Consider the following 27,219-nt stretch of genomic DNA (forward strand, 5'->3'; position numbering starts at 1 on the left):
GGAAAGGGACAGACCAGTGAAGGAGTCCTGGAGATGTGGTATGTGACAGCCAGCTCGCTCTCTCTCTCTCTCTTCTCTCTCTCTCTCTCTCTCTCTCTCTCTCTCTCTCTCTCACACACACACACACACACACACACACACACACACACATACACACACTGTGCAAAAGTGTCTCTCACTTATCTGGCTAAACTGGCACCAACAAGCTCCAGGAATTCTCTTGTCTCCTTAGTGCTGGGGTTATAGGTGCCCACCTCCAGGCCTGCCTTTTTACAGATCCTCCTGCTTCTAAGCCCTTTCCTGACTGAACCTTTTCCCCAACTCAAAGGGGGGCTTTCGAGGAGGAGGAGTGAGGGGCAGACAGCAGCATCACATCCCCATGCCCTTGAAGAAGGGGAACAAGTCCAGTGTAGGGAGAACCTGGAAGAAATGATGAGAGAAGGAACTGGAAAGGAGGGGTGTGGAAGAGTGGTCAAGGCTTGTGTAACTCCGGGAGCTGCAGGAAGGGCTGAAGGAAGCCAAAGCTGGAAGGTGGTCATGCCATTTTTATGTTTAGAAAAGTTGGCCCATCTGCTGTGCTATAAAAGGGGCAGGAGCATATAAGAAAGAGGAGAATTTAAAAACACATGGTAGGGAAAGGCAGCCACGACAGTGGGGCTGAGGGAAGAAATGGCTCTTAGCGAGATAACCAGGAGGCTGGTCAAACAGAGCATGAATCAGAAAAAAGATCTCCCTCCCAGAAACCCAGTTCCATTATTTTGAGGTAGGAATCTGACAGGGGTCACTAGAGCAGACAGGAGATGCGCTGTCTTGGCTGTAGTGTGGATATTGTCGGGTGGTGGCACCGATGACGCATGTGGGAGCGGGGATCATCCAAAGATAAGCAGAGACACCTCTGCAAGAGAGGCCTGTGAGCTGACCAAACAGAAAGGAATCCAAACCATCTGTAGACATGGAGAGAGAGAGAGAGAGAGAGAGAGAGAGAGAGAGAGAGAGAGAGAGAGAGAGGTCAAAGAGAGAAAGGGCCTACCTCAGAGAAACACCAACATTTAGTAGGAGGGAAGGAGGGAAGAGTGAAGGGTCTGCAAAGGCTTCTGGGAGAAAAGCCAGAGATGCAGCAAGGAGCCAGGAGCAGTGTGAACATGAGCAGGAGGGGCAGGAGGGGCTCTCCCAACCAGTAAGTACAAGAAAAGCTGAAAAGTGTTCACACTATTTCGCAACAAGGTTCTGATGACCTTGGAAAGAATGATTTAATGGAGTGTCGGGGGAGAAGACAGATTAAAGTTGGCTAAGAAGGAGCGGGAGGTAAGGAGGTGAATTCAGCACGCATAAACAACTTTGTCAAGAAGTTTGGATGTGGGTGAGGACAGAGAGGAGGAATGCTGGAGGGGAATTCATTTCTAAAAGCCTTTTATGTATATAATAAATACACAAATACAGTTAATCTGAACAATGAATAACTAAACCATGAATTGTAAAAGGAAAAAGAACAAATATGAAATGGAACAGAGAGAGACAAGACTAAACTTGGGGGTTGTTTCTCAAGCTTGATATATCCCAGCAGTCCAATGCTCTTTCTCCTTACTTCAGACCCCTTATTTATGTGGAATGGAAAATACATTCAAGAAATAAACATAAGAGTCGCATTAATTGCGTATGCATAAATCTACCTAGTTAAAAGTAAAAGCATAGATTCCCTATGCTCCATGCATGTCTAGCACCATACAATGGGAAATTCTCACGTCGTCCAGCAGAGGGCACCCCTGCTCTGAGCTTGGGTAGAGCAGTGCTTCTGACCACTCACCACTTGGGCTCCAGGGATTAGAAACATCACTGGGAAGCCATTTGGTCCATTCCTCTGCTTCCATATAGAGCTGCAGATAAATTCTGATAGCATCCCAAGTTGTCAAATACAACGATGTGTCACTGACCTGCATAAGTCAACATTGTCATTCTACGTAAACATGCTGTTCACAAACTTCAGGTGGAAAATGGTCTTAGTAAACCCTGAAACTGTCAATCAAACATCTCCAAAGCCCACCATTCCACTGCTGATTATTTTCTACCATGATACAACACACACACACACACACACACACACACAGAGAGAGAGAGAGAGAGAGAGAGAGAGAGAGCACTCTTTTTTCCAATACTAGTTAAAGCCAGTTTTCTCATCTGTCAGTTCAGGAAATGATTCCATATGTTTCACTTGCTAATAGTGCAAAGTGAATGATAGCAAATCAGGTTTAAAAGCCAAGAGGGAGAACAAGATCAGTTCACAGCAGACACCACAGGCCTGCCCACATGGTCAAGGACAGTAAAATGGTTCATCTTTTACTGTTTCCCTACTTTCTAAACATTTACAATCTTAGATATAATGTTTTGAGGACTTATTTGGGACTGAGCCTTATAGGATATGGAGAAAGAGGAACACTCCTCCACTGCTGGTTGGGTTGCAAGTTAGTACAACCACTCTGGAAGTCAGTGTGGCGGTTCCTCAGAAAACTGGGAATGATACTTCCAGAGGACCCCGCTATACCACTCCTGGGCATATACCCAGAGGATTCCCCAGCATGTAATAAGGATACAGGCTCCACTATGTTCATAGCAGCCCTATTTATAATAGCCAGAAGCTGGAAAGAGCCCAGATGTCCCTCAACAGAGGAATGGATACAGAAAATGTGGTATATATGCACAATGGAGTACTATTAGGCCATTAGAAACAATGAATTCATGAAATTCTTAGACAAATGGATGGGACTGGAGAACATCATCCTAAGTGAGGTAACCCAGTCTCGAAAGAACACTCATGGTATGCACTCACTGATAAGCGGATATTAGCCTAGAAGCTTGGAATACCCAAGACACAATGCACATATCAAATGGTGCCCAGAAAGAAGGAAGGAGGGCCCCTGGTCCTGAAAAAGCTCAGTGCAGCAGTGTCGGAGAATACCAGGACAGGGACGTGGGAAGGGGTGGATTGGGGAACAGGGGGAGGGAAAAGGGCTTATGGGGACTTTCGGGAGGGGGGATCCAGGAAAGGGAAAATCACTTGAAATGTAAATAAAGAATATATTGAATAAATAAAAAAAAGAAGCAACAACCTTTCTAGAAACAAATTTAAGGCAATATGCACACCTCCCTCTACAGATTCTATAACTGTTACCTAGATTCAGGAAGTGTATGCATTCCTAGAAAACTGCATTTGTGAACGTGTACACTTTCCACAGTGTCATGTTTGCAGTGCAGCCTAAGTGAACATTGACATAGCATCCTACACAGTCTCTAGCAGGATGCCCTGGGCCACTCTAGCTTTCCCCAGTGAGTGACTCAAACAGCCAGGCTGTTTGATGTTCCAGAAGACATCTCAAAACTCACAAGAAATCAGCGGATCTAGACAATCTCCCTTCTAAGGGCGACCCTGGGAGGCAGTAGAGAAAATAGCCTTACTCCATGTGCCGAAGCATTTTCATAAGCTATGGGTCTGACTGCACCCTTTCATAAATGAACGCTAATTTCAAGGGCATTAGGCCACCACAGTCAGTTCCTTAGTCCACACCCATTCATTCTTTCCTTGTATTGTTTTAGGTTTTTCTTTCTTGTGCTTGGTGCACAGCAGATTGGCCCAAGCTGCACTCACATTCAATCAATGCTATAGCATGTTAACGTGGAAGCCTTCAAGGCTTGTGTGCATATTCATGGCATTCACTTTATGGAATTAGGAAAACATAAAGAATTCCCTTGTAGGAACATATATACAAGGAGCTCCATATACAAGGAGCAGATTCAAAATGCAAAACCTCAATGTGCAGAATACTAAAAGAAAAGGAAATCTGCTTCTATTTTAAGATCAAGCCTCATTCATCATTCTGAAGGCCAGGTGGAGGTGAGATTCACACTGGGTCCTGCTGACAGAAGCAGTCATTTAGTAGGTATGCCCATCCTCACTCTCTAAGGAATTAACAGTTCTGAGTCCCCTCTTTTTGCTTATCCTGCTATGATTCAACAGCCAAGCCAGCACTCTCAATGAAAATCTGCTCCCACGGTGAGACACCAGGCACGTGACCACTGAGCACTTGCAACAGTACTCAGACCACTGAGGAACAGACTGAGAACATCATTTAATTTTAATGATGCACTGCACATTTTAATGGACACTGGTGGCTAGCATTTATTGGACAGCAGGCAGAGAGAGAGAGTTCTGCCAGCCTCTAGCGATGAATGGAGACACATTATTTTCACTCCAGCCTCTTTCCTTACAGCAATGGCCGCAGCTACAATTCAATAGCCAATCACAATACAATCTGATAAACTGCCCCTTCCAGGTGAACCCAAGTCCCTGTGTGCTGCAGCTGCACACTCTATATACGAGGGCTCACTTTATGACCTCTTTAAGGATCCTACTTGTAAAGCCAGTTACAATCTGGGGTTTTAGGGTTAGCATCATGACATATAAACCATGATAATACAGTGACTTAGCGGAACTAGGGCGTGGCACTGTGTGACACAGACAGCTTAAGGAGAAGATGTGTGAGTGCTGGGGGTTCAGGAAGCTTCTCTGGAAAGAGAGGGAAGCGCTTGTACAGGATTTTGAGTGACACAGAGCTGTTGGCCAGGTGGGCAGGAGAGCAAGAGTCCTCGGAGGAAATGGTCTGGGAGCTTCACTGGCCTGGAGGTGGAGGTGAGGTAGAGGGCTCTGTGAGCTGAAACTCCAGGCAAGGGTCGACAAGGCGAAGGAGCGGAGCCCGAGAGAAGGCCTCCTGACAGTGGACTTCTCCAGGCCACGCACATGACGGCTTCTCATCCATTTGAAAGACAAATAGCAAGTCACTTCTCTCATCCAAATACGATTGGGTCATTTATAAAGGTGTTTTCATTTTAATGTCTTTAATAAGTTCAGAGCCTTTGTTTATTCGGGAGTCCAAGATCTGTCCCTGGGGTTTTTACTTATCAGGATGTTTTATTAGACTTGAAAAGAGGACCAAATGTTCTAAAAATATGAGCTCCAGCAAAAGTTGTATTTCTCCTGTGGAGTTAGAAATTACATTGTGTTTATTTGCCAAATTCGTCTAAGGTTAAGATCCAGCTGAGAGCAACTGCGATTCCCTCACCTAACATTTTCTAGATCTTTAATATTCTCTATTGTGTGTCAGTGAACAATAAACAAGCAAACAAACAAACAGGTCAACCCACAAAGAGACTCACCGTTACATACGATCCCTTGTGAGATTATGAAGGCTCACTCATACGTGTAAAATACGGAAAAATCACTATATTATACAATAATTACAATGAACATGGAGGAATCTTAAAAGCACATAATATGTTATGGCAAACAGAAGCCAGAGAGCAAACGTATAGACTGACAATATCAGAGCAGCCATGTGACAAATGCACAGAGCGCCATTCCCACAGATCCCATGTGAATGACACCCCAAGGCTTCGCTCGGTGAACCTCACATTTTAGGACGCACAACTCTGTCCAGCTCCAGAGGTTTATTAACTAATAAAGCTCATGTGAAGAAGGGGAGCGCTGTCACAGACATTTCTATCAAGATAATTTCAGTTGTACTCATGTTTAACTTCAGTGAAATTCATGAACTCTCGTGTGACTAATCGTTAAAGCCAGCAAAGTTCGAGAATCCCTCCGCAAACAGCTACCGGGTGTCCTTGACGAAGAATCCAAGAGAACTGACGTTCCCAGGAACAGCTGTCTAAACAGTAAGGACGTTTAAAAACCAAGGATAGAAGTAATTATTCCACTCTTTGATCTCTCTTTCTGACCAGAGAAGAATTACTTAGAACAAAATTATACTTGGGGGGATGAAACTAATACTTTTTAGGTGGAGATTACTAAATGGAGATGACAGAAATGATCCTGTCCAGTTGATGCTACAGTGATTTTGATTCAAGAAGTATGTTTTACAGAACCTGGAATGTGAATCTTCACTTGGATGGGACTTGCAGGGACTGTGCTATTTATACTGTCTCCTGTTTGTCCTGGGGACAGATTCCAATGGCTGGGAGGACAGACAGCCATCCCTCCAGCTGCCACCTCCATCTATTCTGCAGAGCTTATGATGAGTGAGATCAGTGGGTGAGACATTTGATAAAAAACCAGAGACACCCCACATACACAAAGCAGGGATGCTCCTGTGGTCAATAGTTCTTCTCCATGGAATCCGTTCTCTCCCAGCCTAAACTGTATTATACATAAAGGAGAATGAGCAGAGAGTGGTTGGATTTCTCCTTTTCTGATTCAGCTCACAAGAACTATATGGGTTGACTCGGAACACACAATGTCCTTCATCGAGAGTCTTCTATTCTACTCACTGAAGTTACTGCTAATAGACGCTTTCTTCATATGTAAGCGCTCACGGGCTGGCTTTATTTTTAGCAGTCCCAGGGAGCTACTGGTCGAATATCAAGGCTGCAATAAGCATGAACCAGTTTCCTGCAACATGTGTAATAAGAGAGTGTGGAATAACAGCGTGCAAAGAGCCATGTTCTCACCAGCAGCAAGCACCTACAGTTCTCAGGTGTCTGTAGAATTATTCCAGAGAAAACTCAAATTTCAAGCTTTTAAGTAGATCGGAGGAATGAAACGTCAGTTCAGTATTGTGCCTCCACAGGCCACAAGCAATTCTAAAGTAGTTAACCTTCTTTATCTGTTTATTTTGCTTTGAAACAAAAAAGAAAAAAAGAAAAGCAATGAAGTCTGATTTAACCAGGGGTTGAGAGGGTGGGGACCAACTGGGAGCAAGGCAGCCGCACAGAGAGCAACTGGAATGTTTGCACACAGCACACACAGTTTGTGTCTCCGTTATGAGACACCGGGATCAACCACCTTTCATAAAGGAAAGATGCATTTGTTCTCACAGTTTCAGAGTTTTCAGACTGTGGTCAGCCATGTTTCTTTCAGGCCTTTGGCAGCACTGGGAAAGCCTGAAAGGAAAGTGCTCTCATCTCACAGGGAGAAAGAAGCAGAGAAAGAACCAGGTGGGGGCTGGGTCTCCATCCAATGCCAGCCAAGGAACTCACCACAAACCCCGCCCCCCTACACACACACACACACACACACACACACACACACACACCCTACCTCTCAGATTTGCTTGTGATTCCAAGCCTACAGCACTGGTTGGGAGATTCACTGAGAGCCATCCATGACTGTTATATATTTTAAATCGGTCTGTGAGAAATACATTGTTTAGCACATGTCCAGGGAAAGCAGTTCAACCTTCTAAATCTGAAATTGCTTTCCACTGACTAGGAATTCCCAGATAAAAGAACCCAGACTGGGGTTGGTCTGTTGCTGCTAGGTATTCAAATGCTAAATACTGGCTCCCAAGATCTGGTTGCCCTCTGATGAGGAGATCCTCCTGTGCACCAAGTGATGCTATGTAACCTTAACTCCCCAACCCCAAGTAAATTGGTCATAAAAGGCTAAACACCTGTGATTGGCAGTAGACAGAGGTAAGAGGGTTTTCAGCAACCTGGCTGGTAGTTACAGGTTGAGACCAGAGGGGAAAGAAGAGAGGACAAGGTAAGAGGAGGAAGCCTCCATGAGTGGCAATGGGGCCATGAGCACAGGGCCAGGAGAGACAGCAAGTAACAAGGGCCAGATGGCTGGGATGGAAGTGAGAACAGCTCCAAAGCCTGCTCAGCCCAGGCTAGCGGCTTGTAAATAAAAACACCTGGATTGTGTGTTTTATACAGGCTACCTAGAATAAATAATTCCTTTTACAAACCCATCAACTACTTTTGTTCTAGGTGATTCATAATGCTGGCTGCTAGCAGCATGTGGCTGTGGATCGTGGGATACTTTGGACACATATACGTTTGTTCCGGCTTACAAACTGTATCAGTTGTCAGGGTTGGCGTGTTAACCTCCACAGGAAGGATTCTCTTCAGCTACAAAGAACCTACCCAGCATCTCTGAAAGGCTATGCTACAGAACCATCTCACAAATCAAACCTACGACCCAGCCATCGTTATTTTGTGGTATGCTGGTTAGATTTTTATCCAACTAGCACAAGCTGAGGTCATACAGGAAGGGAAAACATTGTGTTTGTTTGTTACAAAAAAGTTGATGCTTTCTGGCCACGGTTTAATACTTCGATGGAATGAACTTCAGAAGAAAATGGGTATTTTGGCTCACAGTCCCAGAGGGATCTGGTTCATCCTGGCTGGGAAAACATGGCATCTGGCAGAGAGGCACAGTGGCAGAAGCAGGAGGCTGACTGCTCAGTCACACTGTATCCACACCCAGGAATGGCGCAAAGAAGTTGGGCTGGGCCACCAGCCTCAAAGGCTACCTCCAGTGACACTCTTCTGCCAAGTGTAATTCCTAAAGGTCTCACAACCTTCTAAGCAGTGTCTCTAGCTGAGAGCAAGTGTCCAAACACATGGGAACTACTCACATTCAGACCCCAAACCCCTGACCTTCAAGATGCTTGTAGAACCTATGATAGCATCCTATCACAGTCGCTCCTACCACACCAGCCCTCTCCTCTGTGCACCCATCCCTCATTCAGAAATCTTTACAGTGCTCTAAATCTAGATTTGGATTGCTTGACCATGTGTGTGTGTGTGTGTGTGTGTGTGTGTGGTGTGATGTGTGTGTTCCCTATGCTATGTATCCAGTCCACATATTTATTTATTCAGAGATGTGAGCTCACTTTGCATCCAATTTTTCCCCTCCAGTGACTAGTAAGGTCAGAGGAGGAACTCATCCATAGACCTAAAATAAAAATGAAATCATCTTATTATCAGTTTATTCCTACATGGGTCACTGTAGGCAATAATTTTAAGAAAGTTACATTTAACTTAGCTACAACTCATCACAATCCGAGAGTATATAGCAGTGGACTGCTCTAAATAAAGTTTACGATGGGAAAAGAGATCTTTGATAACCTCAGAAGCTGGAGCCAAGTCCATTGCTCTATGATGTATCTATTTATTAGGCTCATGCCAGGTCTGAATTATTCAGAATCATTATATAATGCAGTTTTCATTTGAAAAGTAAAGTGTGCCTCTTAGAGACTAAATTTAGTTCTGCTGGAGATAAAGTAAAGCAGTGTGTGCTTCCATAATCATGTCAACAGCCCAGCTTTTATCCCTACTAAACTCTGGAGTCACACAGCTGGGATGCAGCCACCCGAGGCAGAAATCTGGACAGCGAGTAAACGTCCTGCTTGGAGCTCAGAAGCATTAATATTCGATCTTATCTGAACCGGCCTACATTGATGGAGAAGAATTGCTTAAAATAAAACAATGGTTTAAACATGTGCCTTTAAAAATGTATTTGCCCCCTTTTAGGGCACAAATATATATAATAAAATCCCCCTCTCCCTTATCAGCTTTAAACTATATGTGTCTCAAAAAATTATACAATATCTTCCTCCATAACTAAAAGTGTTGATGAATTTTATGGCTTGAGAAAATAAAAGTTGCTACAGATCACTTCCTAGATGGTTGGTAATTGACAGTAAGACTCAACCAGATTGCCTATAATTAGTATGAAGCTAATGAGTGGTCATCAAATGACCAGGCAGGACTTTTAGAGCATCTCACACCACGCTGAGACATCCTACCATAACTTTGTGTGCTTTTCCACTACTGTTTTCAGATCGTCTTGGCACCCATTGTGCAATATTGAGACACAAGCAGGCTTTGGACCTCTTGAAAGACTTAAGATTCCACTCTGAGTCGCCAGGCGTGGTGGCACACGCCTGTAATCCCAGCACTTGGGAGGCAGAGGCAGGTGGATTTCTGAGTTGGAGAACAGCCTGGTCTACAGAGTGAGTTCCAGGACAGCCAGGGCTACAAAGAGAAACCCTGTCTTGAAAAACAAAAAAACAAAAACAAAAACAAATCCACTCTGAGTTTCCTCACAGCAGACTTCCCCAACCTCTCCACTAAGGTCAAATCTCATAGTATAGTCTCTCTTTTTAGTTTTTGTTTCAATTTGATTTTGGGTTTTTGAGATAGGGTTTCATTCTTGAGCCCAAATGGGCCTGGAATTTCCCATGCAGCCCAGACTAGCGTCACGATGAAGACTATCCTTCTGCCTCAGCTTCTCAAATGCTGGGGTTACAGCTGTGCCTGGCCACACCCTCCCCTACTGACACACTTGGGGAGAGTACCACAGTCCTCCCAGCAAGGCACTCCTAACAGGGACAAGGCCAACACTCACTGCCTAGTAACTGTCACAACACTGTCAGCTCCATGAGACGAAAGGCCCCAAGTACAAGCATAGCCCCCACTACAGACTTAGAAATACACTCACTGAATAGGTGGATTTGGTTTACACAAAACAAAACAAAAAACAAAACAAAACAAAAAAACAACCCAACCTAGTTTTGAGTCACTGCTATCTGGGCATCACTGGTGCACAGACTTGAGAAACAGAGGTAAGAGGTTTGCAGCCTCAAGACATAACCAGTCTATATACAACAATATCATCTCAAAAAATATTGGCTAGCGCATGCATTAGAAATCACTTTTATACCTAGCACTACCTTATCTGCAAATGTTGAAAGAGAAATACATCAATTCCTCGATGTGTGAGACAGAATTATTTTTCTATTAATAAGGCAAATTGTAACAGGAGTTTAAACATCTGTGAAGGAATGGCCTTTTAAATACCTCGTCCCAGGATAAAGACATGAAACTCAGATGTGCCTGTTAGGTGTACACTCTTCACTTTCTGAAGTATAAAAATGCATTCTTTGGTGTATATAAAGAAAATCATACTGGTACACAGAATTCAAGTTACTACTGTTGCTATGTGTCCATATGTGTATTTATGTGTGCAATGTTAGCATGTGTATATGTGTGTGCATGTGAGTGCATATGTCAGTGTGAGTGTGTGTGTATGGGAGTCATCTGTATGCATGTGAATGTGAGAGTGTATGTGTCCATGTGTGTTCCTAGAAGTAGCATTCCATCTCTACCCATCTACTTCCTAGTGCCCAGCAGCATGCCTTAGAGGCATCCGGCTGAGATCACATGAGGTAGGGCTTGCTGTGTGGGCGAGACTGAGCCAGCTGCCACCTCAGACCTTCATCTGAGGCTTCACAGCTGCTCAGCTGTGGTCACTAATAACTTCAAACACAACAGAACCAGGACTACCAAAACTCAAACATTATGTTCAAGCTGGTGAATATACAAAGCATAATTTTATTTCAATTGTAAAGAATTTAAGTAGACGTAGCCTAGAGAAGAGATAGAGCAATCTACAACATCACTTCCACCAGCTATGAATCACATCTGACCCCTAAAATCTGAAGCTATTTAGGATGACTAGCAAATTTTTGAGCAGCCAGGTGGCTAGCGCAGGTGAGCAGATAAGCAGGAACATCACGTAGCAGCAGCTATTCCTGCGTTCTGGGCTAACAGTTTATTTTCACTGCAGAGCGCTTGACCTGTTGAGTTTGGTGCATTGTTAAATGTATTTCCAGTGTGGAAGGCTGTGGGATGGCAGCTGATTTCAACTCTCAGAACCTCCACCTTGTTGCTTGAGCATCCTCAGTGCAATTCGGCCTTGCAGAATGAACACAAGGACAGCGTTTTGTTTGTAATGCTTCACTCTAGAAACTGCAATGTGGAAAAGATAGTACTGGGTGTGGGGCACAATGGAAGACTGACCCTTAAGCTAAGGGCTTTGTAGTGCTGTGGGGAGGAGAGTATAAGGGCAGACGCCAGATGCAAAAGAAAGAATTTAAAAGTAGAGAGATTTATGCAACTGAAGAATTTAGTGATAAGAAGCCCAATGCACTTAAGAAAGGAAATAGAGTTAAGCCATAGCAACAGATTGAAAACAAAGGATTTGATGTTATCATAAAATATAAAAAGTTGTAAGGACATTGGCAATCATGAAGAATGATCTTGCTTTCAGTTTGGAAATCCCATCCCCAAAAGAAGCGAGAGAGTTTAAGAGCTCCCGGTGCAGATGAGACGTGGCCGGTGTGCAGACTCTGTGGAATATATAATCTGGCCTCCCATCTGTCTAAACTCTTAGATAATCCTCAGATAAGGCAGAATGAACTCTGGGCCCAAGGCTTCATTCTGCACATATCACTGGAAATTGTTTTCTTCAGACATAGTAGGATTCAAAGCTTTATTTAAACCCTCTTAATGTTCACCTGTCAAGGCCAGTGACTTAAAGGCTCGTCAACCGTAATCCAAAGGAATCTTCTTTCTTCTCATGAGCCTGCTGATGGACGCTTGGGAAACTTACTCACCTCTCATTTATAAATCAGCTCGGGTTTGCTATTCAAAGGGAAAGATCCCAAGATTCTGCTCTGAGAGCTCGGGTAACAGGCTTCAGAACCTTGACTCTGCAGGAGTGGGCCCTGAGGACCGGATGCTGAAACAGCTAAGACTTTTGAAAGCTTGTGTGTGAGACATGGGTCTGAAACCGCCTTTGTTTCCTCAAGAAGTGCTAGGCTGTCAGGGCTGGGGAGATAGCTCAGTGGGTGACACACTTGCTCTCAACAGGAAGACCTGAATTTAAATCTTCCAGGCCCGAACAGGAAGACCTGAATTTGAGTCTTCAGGACCCATGAAAGCTGTCTCCGCAGCAGAGAACATTAGTGACCCCAGGTTCTAGAGGGAAGTAAAGAGGCTGATATGCAAATGTCTCCAGATTTTGCTGGCTAGCTAGCCTGGTATACATAACATCAAACAACAAAATGAGTCCCTATCAGAAGATGAAAGGCACCATCCAAGGCTGTCCCCCGACTCTCACGTATGTACCATGGTGCCTGTGCAGGTCTGTTCTCACACCAGGCACATACCATATACAAGCATAACACATGGACATTCTAGACAAGCAACATACACACTCATACACGCACAACCTCACACTCAAACATATATATGGTTGCACAATTGTAGCTGGCCCTGTATTATCTGTTGTTTATGCCTATAATCCTAATCCTAACTACTGGTGAGGCTGAGGCAGGAGGATATCAAGATTGACGTCAGCCTGGACAGCAGGGGTGAAATTTTGTGTCACAACACATATAAAAGAGCTGATGCTTGCCTAGCATGTATAAGGTTCTGTTTCAATTCCCAAAGCCACAGAAACGACATTTTCATTAATTAAAAAAACAAAACAAAACCTTGCAACTAGAAACATAAACTAAAAGCCAGTAAACAACACCAGCCAAGAGACAGGAGCTGGCTGTGCGCTCAAGGGTCTGGTGTCTGGTCCTTCTTTCTGCTATTTTTGTTGATTTCTTGACTTGCCTCATTTCCTGGGCATCTTTCCAAAAGCTCAGCTGCATCCCTGCTCTCACAGGTGAGAACAGGGAGGTGATTGATTCACCCTCGCCAAGGAAGGCTACAGAGGTAGACCTAAAATAGAAAGTAACAACTCCATTTGTAGGAGAAATGAGACTCCTGGGCCAATGGGGCTCGTCATGTTACCTGGCCCATGTGTTCTATAGAAAAGTATACTTGGAAAGCAAGGTGAGCATGATCTTTGGTAAGTACAGTATTAGGTGGTCTAGGCCTTGATGTTCCTCTGTGCACTGGAGGAATGTGCTGCCAGGGTGAAGGGATGCTCGCTTGACACAGAAAAAAGTGCATTACCACAAGCTTCTGTTACTAGAAGGCTGCTTTGATGGTACACCACGGTTACTGGTAGCACATGATTTGAGTGAAATCCTAACTTCATCAATTACCAGCTACACCATGGGAAAGCTACTCAAGCGCAATCCTCAGTTCCCCTCTCTGTAAAATGACAGTAATAACAGGAACTTGATGGGACTCTTATTAAAATTAGTTAGGATGCTGTGTGAAAACCACACCTCTCTTCGCTGTAAGCACTTGATGCCCAGGACCAACCACTTTATACACTGCAAATACCACTTTGAGCATACGAACTCATTTACTCCTTAGTCTACAGGTGTGTGATGGCTATTCTTGGTGTCAACTTGACGGCAATCCCAAGGAGGAGCTGGGCACACCTCCAAGGAGAGAGTTTCAGTTAACTGTATCACTGGGAGACCTGCTTTCAGTCTGGATCATTTTTGGTTAGAAGACCCACCCTAGATCTGGGCCCACCTTCTAGTGGCATATAGCCTATATAAAGGAGATGGAAGAAGTTTTAGCATTTTGCCTGCCTGCCCTCATTCTCACGGGCAAGCTCATCTGTCCTGCTGCTGAGGCATTCCATCACTGGTATTAGAGCCCGTTTTGATGTATACTGAAGATCAGCTGGGACATCCAGCCTCATGGACTGAAGGATTAGCAATGAACAAATCCTCCACATTTATAAATGATTGCTATAACAGCCCAGAACCCTCTCCTGATGAACTCCTGTACACACACACACACACACACACACACACACACACACAGTATGTTACAGAATGATTTAAAGTACCTATAACTCTCTTCTTATTCTCAATCTTTCAGAGATACATTGATGCCCCTCTGACTTCTTTTCCTATTAGCCTGCCATCTTGTTTCTCTTCTCTTACTTCTCAACACTGACCAACACCTTCCAGTGTGCTTTCTGCTAAATGTATGTTACTAGACTGATGTCTATGTAGTTTCCTTTATGTAGCAAGACTTCCCACAGCTTTGAGGGCACAAAATCTCGGGACTAAGTAAGGGAATCTGCCTGAGTTAGGAACCAAGTACCCAAAGAGAAGACAAGAAACATCAGCCTCTACCCTTCCCAAGGAAAATGAAAATCCTGTTAAGACAGACAAATCTCACAGTAACAAAACCAGAAAGTTAGGCAGAAAGATGAATCACAGCTAAAGCAAAACCAATAAAAAATAGGCCCATTCTGCAGTGTACACTGGCATGCATTAAACTTGGAGAAAATAAATATGCAATAGCAGAGACCCCACTGACAAAGCTACAGTTTGGTTTAATTTTTATTTCCTCTCTGTCATTCAACTAGATATAAGTGGGATTTAAGACGAGGAAGGTGGCTTCTTTAAATTTCTCCATTAATCTCGAGTTATCATCTCTGTCACTGATTTTCTTTTATGATAAAATATTTGTCCTAACTTTAGAAAAGCTTTACTTTAGCCGTCCCAGCCTGCCAGGATTTCACAAATGTTTTAAAATTAAGAGACAATCAAATTTAGTTTCTTTAAATACCTAGTAGTCCAAAAGAGCAAAAAATTAGATACTGGGAAAGCTCACCCTGGTTCAATCTAAGTCTCTGATTTTAGCATTGTAGATTTGACAAGAGTTCGAAGAAGTCACTTTCCTGTTTTAAGAGTCCAATCACTCTGGATGGAGTCTAAGACTTAAAGTCAAGTCTATGTCATAGCAAACTGTTCTTATTAGTGATACAAACTTCCACAAATGACATTGTTCCCAAACTCAAACCAGTATATTTACTTTGAGAAATCTTATGGAACAACAAAGCTCCCATTGTTATAGTTTTATATTCCTTCAATAACAAAGTGCTGTGGTTAGAATGTTTGTCTTGCCTCTGAGACTGATGTTGACAACTTGATTCCTGGTAACAATATGACACTGGTTAGGTCAGAAGACTTTACACCCATGGAGTGATTAGTGCCCTGTAAAAGGGTTTGAGGGAGCTAGCTATAACATTTTTGTTCTTCCTGCCTGCCTGCCATTTGACACAGCATTCACCAGCACTCTGCCAGAGACACAATAGTCATTTACCATCTTGGAATTTGATATGGGCCTCTCACCAGATGCCAAACCTGACAGGGCCTTAATCTTACACTACCTGGCCTCCAGAAGTATATATAAAAAAATAACACTTATAAATTACCCAGTCTCAGATATTTTATTACAACAGTACAAACTAAGACATGAAACTTATTTCTGAAGTATACCATGGAGAAGTGACCGTTGGAAGAGACTGTTAACTTGTGAGGGAACAACACAACAGAGTCACTGTGGTTCACTGACTTCCATGAAGGTGAGTCAGGGGTTAAACATAAAACACTCATCATTGTTTCCTGGCGATGAACATGGTGCTGTTTAAGGGATTAAATGTTGTATACAAATAGTAAGTAAAAAGGAAATTGTTTCAGTCTGATATATGCATATTGTCGGGAAAGGGCCAGGCAGGCAGGCCCTTCTTTGAGGTTCATGTGTGGAGTTAAACATATAGATTTAAGAAACAGGTGTGTATAGGAATGTTCAGGTCATCTTGATTTCAGCTCCATGCTAAATTATAAGGTACAATCTCTGGGCAAATTTGTCCATTGTAATTGTAATCCACTCATTACCTTATAGAGTTCTTTGCTCCTCTCTCCTCTCCCCCCCCCATATAATTTTTATTTAACTTCCTTATCATTTATTATTAAATTATCATATACTGAAGTGCAGAAAACATAAAGCATTTATTTTTCATTCTGAGATAAACTTTCTCCTCAGACTGCCACATCCCAATCCACCACTGCATGTTGACACCCACCATCACCAGGGACCTTCTCGTCTCCTCCTGTCTGACTTGGCAATTACACTGGAATTAAATGTCCTTAGAAACATGAACCCACATATTTAATTGGCATTGATAAATCCACACTCCATTCCCCTAGATACTGGAAAATATCTGACTTACACAAATATAGGGAAAGTTTTGTAGTGAACATTGAGGAATTTTATGGGTGAATCCCACACACCCCTGATAAATCCTATGATTGTGCCTTGCCAAAGTGATTATTACCAATTTATATGAGAAAATTGACTAAAATGAAATCAAATATAAAACATTAATATATTAAAATTTGAAGAATTAATACCAAGACTGGAGACCATCAGCAGCTAAGTTCCCTGAGCATCAGAAGGTTTATAAGGAAAATGTCTTCTCAGAGCAGAGTAAATGGGAAGACATCAAGGGCCAGAGTCTCTTACCCAATAATTCAAATTCCAAAGCTGTAACTTTCCCAGCACTAATGGACATGTGATTGATAAGCCCACTAAGCCCAGTGGGAGGAATACCAAAATATTTCCAATGAAATAAATGATGTTTGGAAGAATGCACTAACCTTAGCTAGTGAATTCTTGCCTTCGGGTTCTGTGCTCAGCAGCAGCCAGAGCACAGGCTATAATTACACAAGATCAATTCTGTTTTAAAGATCTGTCTTGGAGTGATTTATACAACATTTGCTCAGTCACATCTAGAAATCAACTCCTGTCATTAAACCAAACACACATACCAGCAAACATTAGAAAACAAAGTGAGCTGAGGTTAGAAGTTAAAAAACAAAACAAAAATAACAACAGACACTTTGGTTCTGTGAGGAGAAGTCAGTCTCTCCTGGAAGCTAATGGGAATAGCCAACGACACAGCCCCATCTGGTCTTGTGCATTAAAAATCGGCTCTTTTTGATTATTATCTCACTTAACTCTTCATGAAATCACTACCGTGCTCAGAGACATTGAAATCTCGCCGCTGTCCAGCAGCCTACACACACATATATGTTCATTCCTGCATGAGGTTACCTGGAAACATGGATGGAGCTTTATAGAAGGTAATTCCGTGAAACAGTCAGGACAATGCGTAACCAGTTAAAAATCTCAACATTGTGTTTACAAACTATGTGACTCAATAAATGTATACCAGCCTCAGCCCCAGTTTCAACTGTAAGATGTAGAAATCTATCAAGGTGGCATGTGATGTTGCCAGACCACACAGCTGGTGAAAGCAATAGAGGGAAAAGTACAAGTGTGTGTGTGTGTGTGTGTGTGTGTGCTAGTCTCATATTAAATGTTGAATCATTAACTGTGAATTATAATCACCACTAATTATATGTCCATCTCCCCTTTCCAGCCTAGTCCTGGAGGCCCAGGAAATATATTCTTGATTCTCAGATCCCCGGGCAACTTTCCTGATGACTGTCCCTTTAACAAGCCCAAAGAAATATCTGCTGTTCAGAAAGTGTTTATATTAAATTCAGGGTGCTGTGTTAAGCCCTAGGATTCAATTTGTCCAACTTTGGATCACAACATTCTGTAAGGCTACATAGTAGTATGTGGGCATTGCAATCTGAATGCACAGCAACCAAAAATGAGTCAAAAACTCAAACACTAACTGGGGTCACTGGCAGGAGCACTTATCTGTGTGGCCTGACTTCACGGCAGCCTGGGTTCTGAGCACATAGCATGCATGCTTCCACCGTGTATGCTGTCATGTTAGCAAACACTGCCTCTACTTGAAACTATTCAACATTGTGTATTGTTCTCACTGTCTGTACAAAATGGTCTGTCCTTACGGCAAGAGGGCAGTGTAAGTACCACCAGCAAAGACTGGGTGTTTCCACTGTCTTTCTTTAGCCTGTAAATAGCAAATCAGCACAGAATGTTTGACTTTTAAGATTCCTGCTTGAATTGGTAACTTGAGTTCATAAAACAATCATTACATGAACTATACGTTGGGATTAGAGGAGTTTCCTACAGTGGCCTACATTTCAGAAACAGCCTTAAACACGCTTCTGCCTTTTTGTACAATACAAAGGGTCAGTCTTAGCATTCATGATGACAAAGTCAGAACATCAGAAACACTGAGATGCTCTACTCCCTGCAGTACCAAATTCAGTCAAGACTTAATTTATTTTTTTATGTAGGGACAAATAACCCCATCATCTCATTAGTGTGCAAATTTCACTTTCTCATTAATAAATGGTACAGTTATATGTTTTATAGTTGTTTAAAAATAAATGTCTCCTTATTACATGGTGGGGAGTCTTCTGGGTATATGCCCAGGAGTGGTATAGCAGGATCTTCTGGAAGTGAGGTGCCCAGTTTTCGGAGGAACCGCCAGACTGATTTCCAGAGTGGTTGTACCAATTTGCAACCCCACCAGCAGTGGAGGAGTGTTCCTCTTTCTCCACACCCTCTCCAACACCTGCAGACTCCCCACCATGTAATAAGGATACATGTTCTACTATGTTCATAGCAGCCCTATTTGTAATTGCCAGATGCTGGAAAGAACCCAGGTATCCCTCAACAGAAGAGTGGATGCAAAAAATGTGGTATATCTACACAATGGAGTACTATTCAGCCATTAGAAACAATGAATTCATGAAATTCTTAGGCAAATGGATGGAGCTAGAGAATATCATACTAAGTGAGGTAACCCAGACTCAAAAGGTGAATCATGGTATGCACTCACTAATAAGTGGATATTAACCTAGAAAACTGGAATACCCAAAACATAATCCACACATCAAATGAGGTACAAGAGGAAAGGAGGAGTGGCCCCTGGTTCTGGAAAGACTCAGTGAAACAGTATTCAGCAAAACCAGAACGGGGAAGTGGGAGGGGTTGGGTGGGAGGACAGGGGAAGAGAAGGGGGCTTGCGGGACTTTCGGGGAGTAGGGGGGCTAGAAAAGGGGAAATCATTGGAAATGTAAATAAACTATATCAAATAATAATAAAAAAATAAATGTCTTTATATTTACCATCAGCAAATTACTTGTATGACTATTTCATATATCTGTATACCTGGCATTGCATAAAAATTTCTCAGAGAAATTTTTCCCAAGTGAAAAAGGCTTAAGAATCCTTTACTAAAGTTCTATGTATGTTCTTCCTCTAATGCTACAGCCCAAGCCCACTCTTCAGACTAATGATACCCTTCTGCACCCCAGACTCAGGCTGCTAATGAGGCCAAAGTCTATAACTCTCTTATTATCTGTGTTCTGTCAATGCCTACCACAAATCTCACATAGTGAGAACTAATAAACACATATGCACTGAATTTTTAAGATACACATGGAACATGTCTTACAGCTCACTTCATACTTTCAGAGATATGCAGAATCTCTGTCAAGCAGGTTAAAGACAGGGCCATGGGTTCAAACCTCAGCTGTACCATCAATGAGCCGAGGGACCATTGGTAACACACAAGATCCAAATGACCCCATCTCACCTGTAAAATGATAGTGGCAGGGTGTGTGCTAAGTGATTGTTCTGTATAATTGTCAATAAGTGGCACTAGATGTAATGGGCATTTTCTAGGAATTAGCAATTATTAATTTTGTGTATTGTTGTTTTTTTCCAGCACAATGTCTAGATTAAGTTTTTCTAACTACCTAAGTCATTTCTCTTTTTGTCAGGAAACATAAAATATGGCCACTTCAAATTTCAATTTATTTTTTGTAGCAGAAAGAAAATTACCACCTCAAGAAACTTACATCTAAAAATTTTAAGAAGAAATGTATTTATAGTAAATATTCTTAAAATAAAAATCCTAAGTGGCCCCAGATATTCTGTAGTATAAGACTGTTCCAGATCTCTCACATTGGAACTCCCTCAGCAGCGTTTGGCACAACTTTACACAAATGAAAAGGCCATTTTGACTTGTAGAAGTGTTCTCATAAATACATGAGCGCACATGCATGCACACGCACACACACAAAAGCATGTACACACACAAGTATTCACATACACATGCACACACAGAGCATACACATACAGACATATGCACACACATACACACACATGCACACACACGCACACGGAGAGCATACACAGACATATGCACACACATACACACATGCACACACACAGAGCATACACATACAGACATATGCACACACATACACACATGCACACACACACACACACAGAGCATACACAGACATATGCACACACATACACACATGCACACACACAGAGCATACACATACAGACATATGCACACACATACACACATGCACACACACACAGAGCATACACATACAGACATATGCACACACATACACACATGCACACACACACACAGAGCATACACATACAGACATGCACACACATACACACATGCACACACACACAGAGCATACACATACAGACATATGCACACACATACACACATGCACACACACAGAGCATACACATACAGACATATGCACACACATACACACATGCACACACACAGAGCATACACATACAGACATATGCACACACATACACACATGCACACACACACAGAGCATACACATACAGACATATGCACACACATACACACATGCACACACACACAGAGCATACACATACAAACATATGCACACACACACACACACACACACACCGGCAATAAAATTAGGTCTCACTCATGTGCTGACCTCAGCCTCCATTATGAACCCCATTGCCGTATTAAGAAAAATACATTATGGAAAGACTCAGTGTAGCAGTATAGGGCAATACCAGAACAGGGAAGTGGGAAGGGGTGGATGGGGGAACAGGGGGAGGGAGGAGGGCTTATGGGACTTTCAGGGAGTGGGGAGTCAGAAAAGGGGAAATCATTTGAAATGTAAATAAAAAATATATCGAATAAAAAAAAGAAAAATACAAAAATAAAAACAAGTTCTGTCCAGGCTTTGTCTCCCATCACTTAGAGCTAACTCCAGTGGTCTGGACTCTCAGGCCTTAAAATTCAAATCACTGTACTTAGGTGATGATGCTTCTCTCTATGCAGAGAAAGGAGCAGAGGGAAACAACAAAAGGAGCAGTGAGGGAACTCACGCACCTTCAATACAGTGATATTCCAGGCGAAGCCCTCCACGGCCTTGCTGAGCTTCCTACCCTTCAAGCCTTCCTTTGCTGCCAGATTAGGAAGCTCCTCGTGCAGCTCCATCCCTTTGAAGCAAAGCACACGTAAGAAATGTTAGAGCGTATTCCGGGAAAACATGCATTTTACCATGAAAATGTTCTCAGTGGAGTACATTTATATTCCTGTTCACTGTTATAATTTCTGAACAAATTGAATTGTCTCTGCTTCTAGTCACCTAGAGGACGTCTAGGAATGAGTGATGAGGCTCAGTTTCGTTCTGAGCACCCTGTACACATAGAGAAACACACGAGAAAACGAGGAGCAAAGCCTCCAATAGTGGCCACTGACCTCCCTCGTCGTTCTCCTGGTTTTATGTAGAAGGCTATGGGAGGCAGAGGTAAGCCCCAGTGAATGTGCACATCATTTCCTTGGTTACTGAACCAGCCCCATGGCCTAGAAGCAGGCCATTGGGTCCAGGCAGGTAAAACAGTAATTAGCAGACTTGATCCCAAAAAGACTTTTAGAAAACTATCTTAGGAAAACCCGCATCTTTTGTATTTCAGAGTGGCCTTTCAAAAAGTTTTGCTCTACCATTCACTCAAGCTTGAGTGTCATAAACTACATCACTGTCATCTTCGGAAACCTTTCCCGAGGAACTTCAAGAGAAGAATCACAGTCTCTCTGGACAATTTGTTCTATCTTTGGAGGGCTGGAACTGACTCTGAGCCAAGATCTCCTTTCCCAGAGCTTATCTTCCTCAGTGCTAGCTGGTCTTGGACTAATGAGCTCTAGACCAGCCCTTTATATGTATAAAAAAAGATACTGGATTAAATCCCCTTGGACTCTCTGTGTTCTGCAGTGAGCATTCTAACTTGCTTCTGCTTCCTAGTGACCCATCTTTGAGGTAATATCCAGGCAGGGCCACTGAACTGGTTGGCTTTCTGTATTTGAATAATGTAGACAGCTCCATGTGGGCATGCAGGGTCCTACCTGGGCTTGCAGTATCCCACCATTGGGTAGGGATTTCACACCTTGTTCCAATCACCTTTTATTACTGTAGCCTAAAATCACATCGCCTTTGCAGGAGCACAGAACCTCTTACTAGATGTATGAGTCTGAACTACCCTAGAAACTGTTGTGTTTCACTTTCCTCACTGGGGAAACAATACAAGTGTCACCAGATGGGACTGTGGTGAAGATCAAGTGGGTCAGCATCTATAAAGCTTCAAAGCACTGCCTGTGCTTCTGTGTGCACTGGGTATTTTGATGGTTGCATTTTTCTGCCAATTAAAATATCCAAAGTTGCTCACTGGTAAGACTAGTAAGGCCCACCTATTTCCAAGCTAGTCAACTCTATTGTGTGTTGATGTGGAGACTAGACCATTCGCCAGCCTCTTACATATCCCCTCCATAGGAGGGACCTAAGGGACAGTTGTTAAGAGGATAAGTCAGATTGTGCATGTCCTTCAGACATCAGAAGAAGCACACTGATAGTGGCACTGTCCTCTGTCTCTCATCATCATCATGTGTGGAGGGAGGAGCACATTAATCCAAGGGACAAAAGCTCACCAGTACAGATGACAGTGAGCATAAACAGGCATCAGTGGATACATAGGGTGTGTGCCCCCCTCCCATCCTTAAAGAAAGAACACACCTAAAATGAGAATTGGGAAGAGCCAAAACACAGAGGTAAGTAGGACTATGGTTCAAATCCTAACTGTGAAGTGGGTTTTAAATGGCCACATAAAACCACAGCTTCCCCACAAGCAGTGAAAGACTCTAAAAGGGCCCCAACCACAAAGGTTTATTCATAAGCCCTCATCTCTGGTCCTCTTCAAACATCACCCTCCTATACACAAATATAACCTGCCACCACCTAAAGGTCTCTTTTACCAAAGTCAAATGTAACTTAAACTGTAAACACTGCCTTGAAATATCTTAATTTTATGTGGAAGAACAGAAACTTTTTGAAGCTGCTATGACTTGTCATTGTGGTTTCTAAACAAAGTAGAAGAAAACAACACATTACCTGCTTTCTGACACTGTACAATCTTTTCCTGGACTGTGTCAGCCATTTCTATGAGAACCCGGCTCTCTTGAATCATCTGCCACAAAACATCAAAGAATAGCTGTTAGGAATGCTTAAACTGGCTCACCAGGAAGACAATGCATAGAGATTCTCTCAAAACATACCCAGGAAGGAGGTGGCATCATGAGAGATGGGGAAAGATCAGAAAATCTCTGTCCTCACTCTCACCCAGTCACTGAGACAAGAGTCACCTGTCTTACAACTGCATCATAACAGTTGTATAACATACCCGACATGCAGTGGGTGCCAAATAATAATTTATTATTATTATAAATTAGTCATCAATGCCGTAAGACTTGTGAATGTTTAGGCTGAATAAAACTGTTGATTTACACTAGCACCTTCGATTGCTAAGGGATGATCCCGGTGTAACTGTGCATGCCAGTTATCAATGCATGCGGGAATCTGGGTCAGGAGAGTGGCTGTAAGTTCAAAGCCAGCCTGTTGGCCTTTCAAAGGTCAATTGGGAATGTATAGTAAGGTTTGGGCCAGCCTAGGCTAAACAGCAAGAAAGGAGAAGAAAGAGCAAGGGTTGGAAAAAGAAGACAGCTTAAAACAATTCATCAGATTGCCAGTGGAGGCCCGGGACAGTGAAGCTGTCAAGTAAGAGATTCAGGGGGAAATTCCATGAACCCAACCTAATTTAGTCTTTTTCAGTATTTACAAATGAATTATCAGTTGAATTTTTATTCTCAAGATTTATCAAATGTTCCAGTGAGTCAAATCACAGGCAAAAAGTTTTCCTGACATTCAGGACAGAGAAACATTCTCAGAGGCTATGCAAAACCCAAATTTCACCTAACCAACATATGTTACTGCTACATCCTGGACCTTAAATGTCCCCCAAGCCCTGTACATTAATGGCTGAATTCACAGGAAGGTACCCAGAGCAGTTGAGGGAAGCCTCCTGGGAGGTCTTCATGGCTCTAGGGTATAGCCTTCAATGCGACTGTGGATGGAATCGCTTCCTCCCTTTCAATTCCAGTCATGAGGTAAATGGCTTACTCTGCCAAGTGCCCCAATATTGTCACACAGCAGTCCACCAGAGACCAGTAATTAAAGTGTCTGCCTCATCAGCACTAGAACCTCTAAGATCATGGCCCCTAAACAGACCATCTTTCTTGTCTTTCTCTATAAATAAATCTCAGGTATTTGTTACTGTAACGGAAATACAACTAAAACATTCACATGCTTTTAAAATAAGGACTTTAAGGCTTAATGAATCTTAGAAATCATAACCAACGCCTTTCTTTTGTAGATATAGAAACTGTTAAGTTAAAACTCCTGACTAGTGAAATGGAATTAATTAATGATGGCATTAGGCTCAGAGTCCCCATTGCTTGCACACAACTACTTCCATTTTTGACTGCCATCTCTTTTATTTTACCCCCACCATGCCCACTTGAGAATGCCTGGACTCACACACAGAAGCAGACCTGCTCCAGGCCACAGGCACGAGGAAGGCCATGCACACCATCCATTACAATCAGATTCTAATCTGTTCCCTGGAAGGCAATCTTTTCAAAAGGTGACTGATAAGTTCCCTTGATAGTATCTTAACTGAGATCAATTTGTTAGTTTTACACTCAAACAAGAAAACATGGCACGATCCTCTATCAAGAAGTCCTCTTTCTGTCAACTTGCAGCATTTTATTACAGCTCCCCCTTATGTTTAAGTGGGGACTACATTGCCTGCAAAATTCCATCATGTCACTGCCCCTGTGGCCAGCTGAAATGGAAGCATCCTTTTCACCAACTCTGATTCTTCTGTCTAGACTGACAATGTCATTTTCCCCTAAATCTCATGAAGGCCCTTTTCTAAGGATCCTCTTATCTTTCATTGATAATTTCTACCTCTGTTTCTATTCAAATCTCAACTTAAAATGATCTAACAAAACTACCAATAAAATATTGCAGTGGATTTGGGAAGTTATTCCTATCTCCCCTGACATTCATTGCTTCGATGCTATGCAGGACTACTGTGATGGTCAGACAATGGTCCTAGCTGTCATCAGTTGTCCCTGACCAATTCTTTGTCCTAATTCTCCAGCCTAACAATTCAACCTCCTTCTGGAGAACCCTGGCTGTCTCTCTCTTATTCCCTTTTCCCTTCCCACATATGAGAAACTACCTGGCCTTGGTTCTCACTCTCCTCTCCGTTGATCTCCTCTCTTGGTATTTTCACCCCCTCTTAGATTCATCAAACATTCTGTACCCATCACGATCATTTCCCATCATGAACTAGGCTCACCCCCTCTCAATTCCATTGGTCCACAATTGTGGTTTCCAAGGCAGAAGTCTCATGTTCTCTGAGACATGAAGTGGGGATGCACAACATAGATATTTGATACATGAGATGAAACAGGATTTTGTAACATTTATTTTATTGTAAATATGAAAAACATTGATTGTGCTACCTTGCTAATTAAAACCACGTGTTCCCAAATGATAGCCAGGGCATCAAGGGGAAAAAGATTAATTTCATGCTGGGAAGAAGCTGAAAGGCAGTAGCCACTCCCCTGTTGCTTTCATAGAATCACAACTTGCAAATGTCTGTAGCAGTAAACTGGTCCTGTTTATATTATATTGTTCTAAACTGCCTGAACTCCAACAGGGAAAATGAAAACAACCTCACAAACTCAAGTAAATAGCACCTTACAATAGACTTTCCATAATTCCTTCCCCAGATTTGATGTGAGCTGAAAAACAATGATGGTGTGATCAAATCTGCCAGGCACGCTCAGAGCAGAAAAAACTGTACACTAGTTTCTACACTTTACATTTCATTATATATATACATATGTGTGTGTGTGCATATATGCTAGTATATTACTATGCATATACAGCTTATGATGAGAATATTCACAATGAATGCTAAGTACTATTTGCTCCGAATTCTGCTTGCCCTTCCCAATCCACTCCCAGGCTCAGGCTTAGGCTCGGGGTACAGAAGTTGATCTCTCTGGGCAGCACCACGCATGCGTTCCCACCTCCTGACTTTTCTTGACATCGGCCAAAGGAACCACCAACAAGTATCAAGAGTAGAAGTCAGTGGAGCAGAGGGTTTAGATAGCTAACTCTACATGGTTCCTTCTCTGCTGGCCTATGGTTTTAGAACTTCCTCTCTGCAAGGCTCCAGACAGGGCAGATGTAGAAAAGTACTCAGTGCCAGAAATAGCTGCCCCTTACTTCATTAGGCCTGGGTTCCACCACAGATTTCCACTGTTGCTAACTTCTGGATGCTCACCACTCACTGTAGCCAAGCCCCCTTTGTCTCCTGACCTTACGCACTTGCTGTGTATCAAACCTCTAAGCCAGCTCAGCCTGTATTTCCTGTGTTTGGGCCAAGCTTCAGAAGGGTAGATCTCACCACTCAACAAAGAAGTTCCTTTTTGTAGTAGAAGATCATTACAGAACACTACTGCTGGTCAAACTACAGAGAAAACCTGACTGTGAGGGGTGCCTGGCCCCAACTGACAGATCTACAACACGATTTTTATACTTAATGCTCAGGAAATAGCCCAGAAGAGAGGGCAGAGCCAGCAGCCCAGGAAGCCTGCTGTGAGAGTGAATACATCTTCCAGATGGGACAGGGAAGTTGAACTGATGAATGACTCAA

General features: G+C 42.7%; 1 protein-coding gene across 1 annotated transcript in view; it reads right to left on the minus strand.

Moving 5' to 3' along the window:
* Window positions 1–27,219, minus strand: part of Plcl1 (phospholipase C like 1 (inactive)) — a 323,106-nt gene that overhangs the window by 13,254 nt on the left and 282,633 nt on the right. The window contains exons 4-5 of the mRNA XM_052192778.1: window positions 23,541–23,616; window positions 21,488–21,597 (exon numbers count right to left, since the gene is read on the minus strand). Of these exons, the coding sequence (XP_052048738.1) occupies window positions 21,488–21,597; window positions 23,541–23,616 (186 nt within the window). The remainder of the gene's footprint in view (window positions 1–21,487; window positions 21,598–23,540; window positions 23,617–27,219) is intronic.

The sequence above is a fragment of the Apodemus sylvaticus genome, chromosome 9 (genome assembly GCF_947179515.1).
Source record: "Apodemus sylvaticus chromosome 9, mApoSyl1.1, whole genome shotgun sequence".
NCBI lineage: Eukaryota > Metazoa > Chordata > Mammalia > Rodentia > Muridae > Apodemus > Apodemus sylvaticus.